Genomic DNA, 15112 nt, shown 5'->3' on the forward strand with positions numbered 1-15112 from the left:
AACAAACTGTTCTGCCTTCCCCTCCTAAAATCAGCTATAGGGAGTTCCTGACATAGAATGGTTACTGAAGAGCAATTCATATGGGGTTGCCTTTCAAGAGTAAGCGAAGCAATACTTACATGCACATTGCACAATGTGCATTTTTCAGAATATAAAATGCTGCTTGTGTTACTCCTCTCACTACTCCCCAAAACTTAGTAGATAGTGGGTGAATCTACATATGCCCTTTACTGCAGAGTAGATGAATTAGCTCCACAGTAAAGTGTCACCATCTACACATGCACTGGTATTAGGTCACAGTAAATTAATTAACTCTGTCATATGGTGGTATCATCCCCAACAATACTGTCTTACAGTGGAGTACTTACATTTACATGTAGAAGGTGAAAGGGGCTGGCTGGGGCACAAGGGTGCTAAAGTGCAGGGGCTACCTGCTACCCAGTCCTGCACTTTACCATCTTCGTGCCCCAGCCAGCTCCTCTGCTACCCAGTGCCACCACCCGGAGCCTTGGGCTGACCCCCCAGGGTTTCTGTCAGCCTGAGGCTGCTCTGCCCTGGCTCAAAATGCTGCAGTCCCAGGCACAGGTGTAGACACTATGCCTGGGAGCAGTTGACTCTGTCCTTTTGATCTTTTGTATTTATGTTTTTGTTGTCAAATAGCTAAAGGCTACTCTGTAGGTTATTCTTGTTGAGTACCTGTATTATTATGGCATCTATAACTGGAGCAATGGATTTAAGATACCACTGTGGCTAAGCGTTGTATATGCACAGAAGGAAGAGCCCTTGCCCGAAAAGCTTGACAGTCTAGTCCCAGATCAACAGATCAGTGCATCTAGGATTCTGAAAACTAGGAAAAACAATTTAACTACCAATGGCACACGGACATCAAGTTCATCTCTTAATTTGAAAGATGGCACTTGCCAAAATACAATGCTTTTCTGATGCTATATTGGGATACTGGTTCACTAAAAAGACTAATCTCTTGAATTTTCAAAGATTTTTTTCACTACAGATCTTGCCAGGCCTGTGTCAATTACCAGACTTTTTCCTATGAAGAAAATTAAAATAACCAAGGAAACAAACTCTTGCACAGTATTTCCCATTCCCAAGTTTCTTGCTGAGGTACCTACTGAAAGTGACTGCATTAAACCATATTTACTAAAGACCCTAAAAACTGTTCAACTGTAAACTTTCCTGTGCACCACTATACTTTACTACAGCACAGTCATGCTTTCCTGTATAACAGACTATCCTGGAAGTTTTGACTTATTCTCAGATGACATTATTTTCTGTAGTTTCTGACAGGTTGCATACTATGCTATTTAGAAGGTAAATGTTAATTGAGGTTTGATACTCCAGTCTGCTTTAGATGACTAAGCGTCAGCTTCAGATCTGGCACCTTTAAAAAAGTTTTAGAACCAAGCAAAAAGTACTTTGAAAACACTCTCTCATGCTCATTTTAATATATTTGTATTAGTAAAAAAACCCCAAGACACCACTATGATGAATAAAGGAGTCCTTTACTCACAGAAACCCTAATGCGAATCACCGAAAATGGTATAAATACAAAATTCAACAGTCTTTCTTTAATGCCCAGAAGTTTAACTGATTTAAAGTTAGGTTAATGTATCAACCAACAATCACCTATAAAATAAGCAATGGTTTATGACAAATTAGATTCTTTAACAGTACCACATTTTCATTTGTTTGTGTGATATCAGCCAACTTTAGAAGTATCCTTTCTACATCCATTTTTTACCCAACTGAATGAAAAGGTCTTGAAAAATAACATCCTGTTGATATAAATATTATTTACAGCCATCATGGAGCTTTAAAACCAAGTTACCTTTATTGCTAATCCAGCTGGAGTTAGTTGTTCACTGTTCCGTTCATTCAAACAGTCTTCTCCCATCAAAGAAGTGAGATGCTGCAAACATTCAGCATGTCCCTGTGATGCTGCTATGTGCAACAGATTGTTGTTATTTTCATCATGAATTTTGTCCAGATTGTCTGCTGCCAGGTGTGGCTGTACAAAAAAAAAGTATGAAAAAGGTGAAAAATCAGTACATCACATGTGCAAATTAGAAAAATGTATGTTGAACCATGAAGCTTACAAAGCAAACAGTTTGTGAGAAGACAAGGAAATGTCCCTGCATGTTCTACTTGTCCATAATAGGGATTTTATACTTTTCCTGTAAGCTGGGACTGGCCTATATTAGAGACAGGGGGCACATCTACACATTCATTAACGCACCTTAGATACTGCACATTTAGTTTACTAATTCCTTAATAAAGCACTAGCTAAATGTGCAATACTTAAAATTACTGTGCAGTAGTGCCAGTGCACGATTTAGTGACACTTACTGTGCAGTAGCCTAATAACACTGTGCAGTAGGCTATTAGCACTGTTTTTGCTGTGGCATGCTACTGTGCACTGTTATTAGGCCAATGCACAGTAAGCATCTCGTGTCAATGCGCCCAGGATAAAGGACTAGGTAGTGGTTATGTTGTTGATATCAGTCTCATGCAATTACTATGAAAGGTCATGTTTTGTGACACAGTCTCTTAGTATATTATTTTGTCAACCAAAATAAAACATGAATATATTTTCTAATCACACTGCATGTCTTACAATTTGTCCCTTTTCTTTTTTGCTTCTACCTCTAGGAAAACATCAATTTAAAGTGTCCATGATGCTTCCCCAGTAAATGCATGTGCCAAGGGCCAAATTTATCCTAGTCCATGGAGAGTTTCAGTTTCTGTTAAATACAAAGAAAAATGTAATTCAGCTCCATGACACCTGAATGCTATGCTAATTTGTGAACTGATTTCATTAATAAAACCTGTATTGTAATAATGCTTGTGAATATTGTGCTACACTGCACAGACATATGGTAACATGTAATCCCACCCAAATCTATTTTTACAGCAAAATATAACAAGTGGCTTTGAGAAATAACAGGAGAGAGATTAAAAAAGGAAGACAAGAGATTAACCATGATGAGATCATGTAACTATGCATATTAGCTAATACAAGCACTTGATGAGTCTGTCTCAATTAATTTTTTTTAAATATATCCAAAAAATCTGGTTTTCTTTATTTCTAATTTTTGGATGAATGACTTGGTTTTATTTCTCCTTTAGTATTGTGACAGATTCCCCTGCCCATTACTAGTCTTTAAGAACAGTTTTGGTTAGTGTTAAAGTGATATTGTGCTTATTCTAAAATGTTAAACCTGAACCAAAAAAAAAAAATCAGTACAAAATAGTTTGTGCACATATGCTACTGTTCTGACAGTCTTTGTGAATTGTTTCCTTGGCTTGCATCCTGTTGTTAACTTGGATCTTGTTTCTTTGGAAACGAGTATTGATGATGTCTGATTGCAGAGCTGGAGCTAACTAAAAACTTCATATGGGACAGAGGGCAGTCAGGCTTTAGAGTAAACTCTTGTCTGCAAATGCTGTTGCAACCAATTGGCATGAACACTCCTGCATAATAATCAGAACACAACAGAAGCCTCTCTGTTCTCATGGGAAGTAACTGATGTAAATGACAAATAACCGAACAAAATGAACTGCATACATTTTGAAAGGACTCCATTCAGATTCAAATGTATTGCACAAGTGGATTCTAAAATTGAAAGCCTCTTTATTTTAAATTATTTCAGTTTATTTTTGTCTGCAACTATCTAAAATTATTGCTAGTTTAGCTAAACATGTGATTTAAACTCCACAACTTTCAACTGAAAACTCGTACCCTCAATTTCTAATTAAGGGTGCACAGAGTTGCAGTGCACGATACACATGAAGTCAACCGACTGATTTAAAGCATCAGTATAGTGTTCTTTTCTACATGTTTTACAAAAAAGAGGACACTTACCAATAACGATATTTGCCCTTCTTTCACAATATTTAGGATACTTTTAATTTTTTTCACATCTTCACTCCTTTCTTCTGGGCCTCCTACACTGTTCCAGTTTATATTACTGTTCAGTTCATTAAGTTTGTTTTCTGTCTCTGCCGTCTGCAGATGAAAAGTCCTCAGCTGGCAGTTTGGCATGGTCTTCTCAGTTTTATGAGCCTGGGGATCAGCAAACGTTCTGCTGAGGAAGCCCTTGCTTTGGGATTCAGGTTCGTGGACTGAACTACATTTAACTAGAGGCTGGGAAAGCTCTAGTTCTTCATTTAAATGCTTGTGCTGATCAAGGACAATGGGCTGCATTTTTCTCAAATGAGAGTTTTTCACAGGGGACAGAACACAAAACTGTGTTGTGCTGGCTGGCAAGTTTTCAGTGTTCCCTGCAGAGCTGGTTTTGCCGCTAAGGCCATTCAGTGTTGAATATACACCCAAAATCTTTTTCTCTGGTGCCACCTTAGTAAAAGCAGTGAGTTGCTGATTTGATTTAATGTAAGGCACATCCAAAATTTCATCCATATCCAGGTCATAGTGCTCCAGCTCCCCAAGCAAAACGCCGGCCTCAATGCTTTTACTTTTAAGGTTCTCTCCATCTCCTGGGCATTGATCATCGTTCTGAGGTGCAGAGTGAGAATCACTACGTTTCTGATACTCTCCCTTCTGGTTCTTTTGGTCATCACTTTCATTGTTTTCAGAGCAATCTGGCTGGTGCTTCAGTGGGGAAACCCTCTTCACTGGTCTGAACTTATTGCACATATCTGTAATTCCTCCCGGTTTTTGTGCATTTCCAATAAGAGTTGAAACGCCACAGCTCCAGCTGGTGCTGGAAACTGCAGAAACAAAGGAGTAAAATTTAGAACTATCAGTGTCAAATATAAATGCTCATTATATTGTATCTTCAGAATATGCAATACTCATGACAAAACAAGGGGAATACACATTACCTGAAAACATGCCGCATTTTACACGTAAGCAGATTTATGATTAATCTTACTCCTGCTACAGGAATGAGAGACATAAATATTATTGAAAATATATTTGTTTTAAATTCCACATACCATTTCAATGCCAAGAACAAAATTATCTGTAATCAGAGAAACCAAAAATTGAGCCTAGTGGCATTCATGACAGCTCCAAGCCAAGCTCTATTCTTTTTATTTCACTGGACTGTCCTGTAGCAGTTGGGTATTTTTCTGGGTGTGTAACAGTAGGATGGGTTGACAATTTTGCAAATTTGTTCATGGAGGACTGTTATTTTACAAGCAGAAATATGGTGATGAATTGTGTCCATTTTTACAGAAAATGTTTGCAGAAGAATTGAGAATATTTTTGTTTATGCCATTCTGGTGCTTCCTGGGAGGGATAATTCAATTGCTTCAGAGCCCCATTCTCCTCTACAGCCTGTGTTCCCCTGCTAGATTTTGTAATATCTACCAACTCCCAGAATCAGTGATATCCTGATAAAGAGTTTCTTTTATATTTATAAATCACATCAATGCATTTTCCTTTTCAGATCACTTTTATCAAGAATTAACACATTCTAAAATTTAATAGCACAATATAAGCATAATAGATTTATTACACATTAACCATGCATGCAATATCAGTGGAGTTTAATTCGTGATCACGTACACAATTTGTACCAAACACCTTTCTTAAGAAGCAGTTATATACTTCTTCAGCAAGGCTATTAAAGCTTTAGTAACTGGGGCTGTATGAATATTACCTTGGTATCTTTGGAAGTTCCTGAGAATATACTTCTCAGGAAATAATAAAAATAATAGTAATAAAAAGGCATATAACTTAGTGGGCCAATACAAAGAACGCATTGTACTGATTTATTTATATATTGTATAAAATTGTAAGTTCAAAGGGCTACACTTTTATGTTGGTTTTATTTACATGTGAAATTTTTTCCAAGTGATACAGGGAAATGGATACCATATGTTTCCCAGCTGTTTTGTTCTGACAGGAACCATTAAGGACTCTGTATGGAAATGAATTCTGTCTGAGTCTTATGAAAACAGTGCTTTCAACAGAGGGGTCTAGACACAGGAACAGACATCAACCTTTTGTTTGTCGTCACTTTCCTCATACTTAGATCCATTCTGTTTCCAGGCTGACCTGAGCTATCTTTTTCCATTTTCTGATCTTCAAAATCTAATTCTACACAGAATACTGATGGGACAGTGTTAATATTCATGTTAAGAGTCAGGAAAGTCTGACTTTTACAAACCATTCCTAAACACGGTCATTTATTTCTCTTTTTCTTCATCACAACCATGGTAAAAGTCAGACACCTTTCATTGACTCATTTTTCCTTCTACTTTGTTCAGTAGGTAAGCAGGATCACATCTTTCTACTTACTGCCCATCAAAAAACACAATAACTCTTTATGTTTTATGAACTCATTAATATACTTTTGTTTTTTTTCTTTGAACAGGACCATGGACTTACACCGCACACAATAAAGTGCTAGATTACTGCATGTAACATTAAGGGGGTTGTACAGGCTCTCTTGGTGCTGCTTGCTGTGCACAGAAGGCACATGTTTTATATCAACCGCTAGATTAGTGCAGTGTGGCTCCCCTGATACCAGCCTCAGTCCACAAACCAGGAGCAGTGCTATGACTCAGACTCCTCCCTCATCCTCAGAAGTTTGATTCTGCTTGCTCAAGGAACAAGTAGCGGCTGTGTTCTCCAGTGACTTTTATGAGTAACCTTTAGCAGCTGTTCCACAGGCGAAGCCTCTTGCTCATCCCTCCACATTTATGGAGTCATGCAGAGGCCACGGACAATTTGGGTCAAACGAATACAAATTGATTTACGGGTCTGGTGGCTAAGACAGGGAACTGGGATCCAGAACAGCTGACTCTATCCCAATGTCTGTTGTAAAGTCCTGATGTAACCTGGGATAAGATGCGTGTGTTTCCTGTATCTCAGTACCAACTATAAAAAAAAAAGACAACAATACTTAACCAGTTCATTAAGGTGTTGTAACATTACATTCACTGACTTTCACTCATTCATGCTTAAGGTGCTTAGATGCTATAGAGATGGCTGTCACGCCAGAGGGATGGAAAAAATCTTTTACAACCTTTTCACTGACACTTATGACGTGTGACGCTTGTACAAGCAAAGCATTGCCCTGATATTTACAATAAAAGTTAAACTGCTAGGGCCAAAGCTTCAAAAGCAGTTGATGGCCATAAGTTGGATCTCAAAAGCAGTAAATATGCATAAATACCAAAAGATACATAAATTTGTAGTGAAGTAGTTGCATTATCTCTTTTGATGTCCCTTGAGCTGTTTAAAGCTAACTGCAGATTCAGAAAGATACTCCTGTAACAATTAAAAGCATATGCTTTCACAATAATGGCTAGAAAGGCAATCCAAAAAGGAGGACAAATTTAAAATAACTTCTTTGACTATACAATCACCTGAATATTACAGTAACCAAAGTTTGTCTAGCTGGAACTTATCAGTAGGGAATCCAGGAGCACTTCTGAACTATGAATCAAACCAAGCAGCCTTGGGTTGTATCTTCAACCCAGTGAGACTGCAAACTCCTCAAAGTGCTTTTCCTGCTTACCAGCACTATCAATGGCTCATTTAGGATCAAGCTGGTTGAAGCTTTAGGATCAAAATAATTCTCATCACTGCACTTATCCATCCAGTGAGCCATGTAGCTGGCAGTGGTATTGTTATACACTGTAACAGATAAGTAGAGCTGGGTGCCATCTATGCATTGCTGGCACTTCTGTGCTCATTTTACCAGTTGACCCACTGGCTACATGTTGATGTTAAACAGGATCGGAGAGATAATTGAGTCATAATTACTGTGTGGGTGAAGGGTCTAGTGTAGAGCTGGGCAATTATTTTGGATGGAGAGCTGCTTACCGAGTTTTGGGCTGCATGGATAGCCCCACCCCTTGACAATTTCCCCGCCCCCTGGTCACCATATTGGGACTGCAAATCCAGCCCCCAATCCCTGACCTTTGCTACTAGAAGTCCCTTGTCTTGCCCTGGAAGTACTCCTTTTGAGAGGAAGGGTGCTGCAATCTTGAAACCAGAAAAAAAACCCAAATCATATACAAAAAATTATATCTACTATAACTTACTTTAATTGTATTTTAAAATATTTTTGTACTGATTTATGTGTTTACAAAATGCATCTAGGCATGACTGCATAATAGCTCAAAATGCAGTCCTACTGTATGGTGTGTGTGGGAAAGAGCGAGAGAACACATGCATGTGAGCCAGGCTGCTGGCTCCATTGCGTGTGGCTCTTGCAGACTGCATGCGAGCTTCATGTGATGCAGCCAGGCAGACCCTGTGCTCAGGCTCCGCACTCCTGCCACCCCACCCTGGGTCCCTGCCAATCCCATGGCACTTGCACTGGCTTCACACCCACGAGCTGCTGCCACCGTTTCCCTGCTTTCCCTCCTGCATGCTTGCTCGCCATTTCACATGCTGTTCCCCGCAGCCCCCACTGCTTCCCGTGCCCCACCCTCCCTACCACTGCTTCCCTCTGTCCCCTGCCCACTGCTTCCTGCTCTGGCTCCAGCTGAGCCCGGCAAGCACCATGGGCCACCCAGGTGCTGGGTGGCTCGCAGCGGTCTCCCCCCATCCAATCTTATCTTACTTTCCACTCAGATGGAGGGAGGCAGGGAACAGCTTCAGGATCACGTGGTCAGAAGCTGCAGAGGCTTCAGGTTTGGGCTGGGGGGCTGGATGAAGCTGGGCTGGCCTTGCTGCTCAGCTGCTGGGTCCTGCCACAGGCTCCCCCTGGGTCCTACTGCCGCTGGCTACCCGTCATCTTTGACAGACAGCTAGGGGCAGATAAAAATTAATTTTCTAAAATTTTTAGGGGCCCCATGGGCCAGAGAGAATGGCTTGGTGGGCCAGATTAGGCCTGCAGGCTATATTTTGCCCACCCCTGGTTTAGTGGACAAAGTGCAGTTTCCTATTGTTGTGCTTTAAGTGCTTCTCCCATAGGAGGGCTTCAAGTGTATCGGTCCATTTCCCTGGTCTATGGCCACTTCTCTCAGAAAGAAAACAATATCTCTAAGGAATGGATCAGGAGAATGAGAAGAGATAACTTCCCTCTATTCATCCACATCTAATCATCATGTTAGTGCAAATAAATGCTGCTTGTCCTATGTCCTGCTTGGTCTGAATCCTGATTGTGATGAGTCTGGGATATTGGCATCAATCAAATAAGCTTGTAGCAGGTATTTGGATATCTACTGCTAGGTACAGACACTATCTCAGTACTTCAGTATCAGAGTGCCTCAAATTTTTTAATGTATATACATTAACAACAGAGCTGTGATGTAGGGAAGTATTACAGATGGGAAATGGAGGTGTATGAAAACTGGGAATAAGTTTCTCAAGGATATTTAGACACTTAACTCTAACAGATTTGAGTTAGTGTTGATGGGAATGGGAGTTACAAGCAAATACCTTTGAGAGCCTTGTCTTAAGTGACTTGCAAGAGTTAGACAGGAAGTCTGTGGCAGAACAAGAAATGTAACCCAGGTCCATGCTCTAATCTTAGATCATTCTTTCCTCACTGCTAATATCTCTATGATCTAACTCAGAAATGGAAGGCTTGACAATAGATAGTAACTGGCCAGATCTAACATACACCTGTATGCAGTCTGGGTTGGTTAGGCAACTGCATATTTGAAGAAGGAAATAAAGGATTTCTAGAATGAGGCATTTTCTTTCTAGAATGAGGAACTGGTATTCTGGTCAAGAGTTGGTTCCAACTTTCTTTCCCCAGCTGGTGAAAGGCCCAAGTAAGATTTATAGCTTCTTCAGGGACTAATACTTCTTGACATGGAAACGGACTAACTTCTGACAGTGGAAAATGACTCTTCTTTGGCTAACAGAGGGGAAGCAGGTCCCTGCAGTTTGAGAAGACTTCCTGAACAGATCCTGAAATGATGAGAGTTTGCAACATTTTGCATTAGGTTCTTCTATGGACTGAAGGCAGTCAGGATTATTGAAGCAGCATACTGCCCTGAGGAGCAACTTAGCAATTCCAGAGTCTGAAGAGAACATTCTTTTGGCATGCAATACAGATTAAACATTGCCTTTGAGAAAGTCTTTGTGCTTCAAACTGTATTCCACCAGTGTCCCCTCTCTTTATATGGTGCAGGATGTCACAGAACCAAGGCACAGCCATAAGCCGTGACCTTCATGAACTCATCCCTCAGAACTGGCAACCATAGCTGTCCAGGACTGGGGTGTGGGAGACTGCCAAACTAAAGCCACAAGCCAGCTGTCAGAAAATAGAGGTCTGAACTTGAGTCAGGAGCATGGGAGGGAACTGGGGAGTTATGAGTCAGCAAGTCTGGAACAAAAGGGTCAGCAAGCAGGAACCAGCAGGCAGAAGCCAGGAACAAGGATGAAACCAAGAAGTCAAGAACTAGGACCCGGGGAACAGGAAACTAGGAACCAAGAGGCAGGACTCAGGAACTGGGAAACTAAGAATCAAAAGGCAGGAACCAAGGAACTAAGAACAAGGGCTACCTACAGACAATCAAAAAGCCTGGGGTTGAACCAATTCAATCTTCGCAGGTTAGTCTAAACTACGCACATTGAACCAATAAGTAAACAGACATTCACTTTTGATTCCAGAAATGCAGTCACATGACTTCAGTGGCCCAAGCCAGAGGGCGCTAGAGCACACCTCCCTGCTTGGCTGGAGCAGACAGCTTAGGCCCATGCTGGCCTACCCACACTGCGAGGCAGGATTTGTAGGGAAGTATTAAGCATCCCAGGATGCTGGGGGACTTTGAGTAAACTTGAAATCTGGAGGGGATCTGGGACATAAGCTCGATAAACTGGTTTAACTTAAATCAGTGAAGTCTAATACTACTACATCCATCCAGATTTATCTTAAACCAGTTTCAGCCATTTTGAAAGTAGTTTACATGCACTGAACTTCTGTTGTATTACAGATCTGAACTGATTTCTGATCACTTACAGTGGTTTATGTGTAAGTTCTGTCCCTAGCCAAGGAGTCAAAAGCTCAAGGCTAGACAAAAAAAGAAAAACGCTGCTGGATCAGTCTGCTGGGCACTGAAAGAGCTACTGTTTATAAGAAAGTAGCCACACCCATGTGGGCAACTGGGGCAGCTGAAAGTAGTTGAGGCACTGGCAGCCAGGACCACTCAGGTAGCCAGGGCCAGTTAGGGGCAATTTAGCTTGCTGCTGCCCTGGCTCCTGACAAGCTATATCCTTAATGACTGTTCAACATAGTGTCTGGCTTGTGGTGTCCTCTTAACACCACATCTTCCTCCAAAGATCAGATCTGAGATGTGATCAGTTGTATGGGTTTGACTGAAAGTGAGATCCAAGTCCTAGGAAGATAAGAGAGGAGATATGCTGTGGAACTTTTGAATATAAGGCCTTGCCAACATGAATGTTTAAATCCCCCAGGTTAGCAAATCTAAGGTATTTATCACCAAGAAGGTAACAAAGAGTTTCTTCAATGAACCATTTAGGCTTTGGCGATTTGTAAACTGGCAAAAAATCTGTTAGCTTTGGCTTTGTTTTTTTATGTCAAATGAATTAATTTAAATTAATTCAAATTCTTACCTTACCTGAGGCACTTCCTCTCTCCCTGCTGGGTTTAATACCACTTTCACATGTACTATCATGTGCAAGTTACGTTTCATAATCATTTAATGATGACAGGCCTAGCACTGACAGGAAGCCTATTCAATATACATCCACACAACAGACTGAAAGTACTTTTTGCCATTTACACCCTGTATAACTACTGGAGGATCTCAAGTAAATACACGAACCATTTCATATTTGAAACTCTGTTGTCATTTAAAAGAAATGCTTGATCTTCTCTTTTGTGGTTCATGACTTCAGCAGAGCCTTGAGTGAATTAAGATTTGTATTCATTCCAGGTCCACGTACAATACTCTGCATCTGACTTTGTATACAGTCAACACAACACTGTCTATACTATAGACATTTTTGGAAATTTCCTTCTAGTTGTTAACATTGCCTGTAAGACCCCTAACATTTCTTACATTGGCTGAAATGAATCAGAGAGACAGCGAGCATGTACACATTGATGGAATAATAGAAAACAGTGCTGAATATATTTCTATTTTGATTAATAACATCACTGAAATATATTTAACAATTTTAACTGAAGGTGGCACTGTTTTACAATATCAACATATTAGTAGCTTCAAAGAGCACAATTTGTGCTTTGACACAGGTGGTACTGCATAAGATACCAAGATTTATGAATGACAGAGAAAAAAAAAAAAAGTGTTGTTCTCATCTCCAAGGATCACTGATAATCAAATCCATTGTACAAGTGAAAGGACTGGGGTTAAGATCTGACAACAATAGAGATTAATATTAGCTTTCACTAAACATCTTTCTAGATGATCCATACATTAGTAAAAGCACTGGTACTAATGAATCACTTGTTTAACTTAAATGGAGAAAGAACACTAAAATACTGTCCTCTTTAAGAGGAGAGGCTACAGAAAAGTATGGCAGGGATTATCAAAGTCAACAAAGTGGGATTTTTCAGACCTTCTCTGAACTGATTTTGAGATACGAGTAGATGCCGTGAAATAAAATCCATGCTCTGTCTGGCTGAAAATCACCAGAATTAGTAATGATACTAATATCTCTATATTAGATATGATGAAACAATGGAGGGCTAGAAATGCAATGAGAGAGACAAAATAACTTGAATAGCTAACACAGGTACAAATGTATTACTAGATATTCATTACTGTAATATTTATCTGAACAGAATATTGTATCTTCCACAATGTCAACCTTTTTATGTTAGAATATGACACTATCCAAAGAGTAATTTGGGGCCTATTTCGGAAGTGGAATGCATTCTTAAGATTCACTGCTAAATAAAACTGCCACCAGACAACAATTCTGATGGACTAAAAGTCACCTTTTAGTAAACTACCAAACACCTTGATGCAAAAATTATATAGAATACTAAACCTGGAGGAATTATACCATGTCCATATTTGCTGATGAATTTACCCAATAGAAAACACACCCTCTGGATACTCTTGGGAACCCTGAAAAATTCCATTTAGTAATGGAAAGAGTAGTGCAGATGATTATAGAGTTAAACTTTTATGGCTGGGAACCATGGAAAAATTAACCTATGCCAACAAGTGAATAAAGATGTCAAGTCAAGTATTGCTTGCATTCCAGACACCAATTTAAGGATGTTATAAAACCAATTTAACTAATAGTATGCCTTAGGAAAAATTGACTGGATCAGAGAGACCTGCTGAGCAGATATAATGAATTATTTGCTCAAATGGTCTTACTAAAACAACCCAGATCTATGATGCTCTTACTAAGAGAAAGAAAATGTACAATTCAAAAACTTGCTAACAAGCAGATAAAAGCTCTTTTCTGTCCCACTCGCCATTCTATCTAAAAAAATACTGGAAACAAAGTGACAGACTGATTATACCAAATAAGAAACTAGATTAGCTGGAATCATGTTTAATCTAAGACCTTCCATTCTAGTTACCTCCCAAGTGGACAGCCATGAAGGCCTTTTGGGACTTACTCTAACCCCGAACAGTCCTTCTCTGGGATAGAAAATACTCAAAGTTTTCCTCGTATTATTTTGTTTCTGCAGGACTTGGATGGAACCAAATCTTCCCTACTTGTTTTCTCGCCTGAATGGGAAGCGGTTTCCTCCTTAAATCCTTACGATACCTCAGAGTCTTAGGGGCCCTAGCAGTTCTATCTATTCTCCTAGATGTGTCTCAGTTTCTACAGGCATGGGCTATCCTTTTAAACAAGAATTCTACATGTCTAAGAGATCTACAGAAGAGCCACTACCCTCAAGCTGCACTAACTCTGTTAGACCCCTTGTAGTCATTAAGTTAGTTGCATGATTGAGTTCTGATACATTTTATCATAGATCCCCAAAATCAGACAATGATAGGATGAACAATTTTCAGAATCTGGGATAATACATGTCAGATCCCAACCATACAACAGCTGGTGTGTGGGGACCCCAGTATCACCCAGTCCGTGACGTTGTGCTTCTTGTAATGTGCGCTTGCACTTTGCAGTACTCAGAAGACATATCTACAGGAGACGTTTACTGCAGAGCTGACTAATTAGCTCTACGGTAAACCTCTCAGTTTCTGCACATGCGCCCTATTAGGGTGTGGAGAGCTAATAAACTCTGCAGCATGGTAGTATGAAAATAGTTCGGGGGCTGGAGCACATGACATCTGAGGAGAGGCTGAGGGAACTGGGCTTATTCAGTCTGCAGAAGAGCAGACCAAGGCAGGGGGGGATTTGATAGTAGCCTTCAACTACCTGAAGGGGGGGATCCAAAGAGGATGGAGCTAGACTGTTCTCAGTGGTGGCAGATGGCAGAACAAGGAGCAATGGTCTCAAGTTGAAGGAAGTTTTTCCTAATATCCAACCTAAATTTCCTTTCTCACTAGGAGGGTGGTGAAACACTGGAATGGGTTACCTAGAGAGGTGGTGGAAGCTCCATCCTTGGAGATTTTTAAGGCCCAACTCGACAAAGCCCTGGCTAGAATGCTTTTGTGGTGGATGATCCTGCTTTGAGCAGGGTGTTGAACATAAATGACCTCCAGAGGTCCCTTCCAACCCTAATTTTTGTTTTTGATTCTACCCTGCTGCAAACTTCCCATGTCTGAGACCTTACATTCTAGTTACCTCCCAAGTAGGCAGCCATGAAGGCCTTTTGGGACTTACTCTGACCCTGAACAGTCCTTATCTGGGATAGAAAATACTCAAAGTTTTCCTTATATTATTCCTCTCTTTTGATTCAACCCTGCTGCAGACTTTTTTCAGTGTACATGTAGATGCTAACCTGGATGGGTGTGGCACAAAGGTGCTTCCAGTGCAGGGGGCTGCCTGCTGGGTAGCCCTGTGTTGAAGCATCCTCTGACCTCAGCCAGCTCCTCTGCAGCATGTTGTGTCAGTGGGAGCAGCCCCAGGCCCTGGAGCCTCCTGCCAGCTAGGGCTGCTTTGACCAGGCTATGTGTGCTGTACATGAATACACTCCAGAGCTGATTTTTCCAGAGTTAATTGCTCCCAGGCACATGTCCAAAAAGCATGCCCAGGAGCAAAAATCTCTGGAGCAATAAGCTCCAGGGTGTATTCATGTGCACT

At 40.5% G+C, this 15112-nt stretch overlaps 1 protein-coding gene across 5 annotated transcripts in view; it reads right to left on the reverse strand.

Moving 5' to 3' along the window:
* Positions 1 to 15112, reverse strand: part of SNCAIP (synuclein alpha interacting protein) — a 77318-nt gene that overhangs the window by 46026 nt on the left and 16180 nt on the right. For 4 of the 5 annotated variants that reach the window (XM_059724911.1, XM_014608760.3, XM_019478096.2 and 1 more), the window contains 2 exons: positions 3881 to 4746; positions 1847 to 2026 (listed from right to left, as the gene is read on the reverse strand). In XM_059724911.1, coding sequence (XP_059580894.1) covers positions 1847 to 2026; positions 3881 to 4746 — 1046 coding nt within the window. Of the gene's footprint in view, positions 1 to 1846; positions 2027 to 3880; positions 4747 to 4860; positions 4916 to 15112 lie in introns of all 5 variants that reach the window. The other variant, XM_019478094.2, reaches the window with a different exon arrangement.

This window comes from Alligator mississippiensis, chromosome 3 (assembly GCF_030867095.1).
Source record: "Alligator mississippiensis isolate rAllMis1 chromosome 3, rAllMis1, whole genome shotgun sequence".
Lineage (NCBI taxonomy): Eukaryota > Metazoa > Chordata > Crocodylia > Alligatoridae > Alligator > Alligator mississippiensis.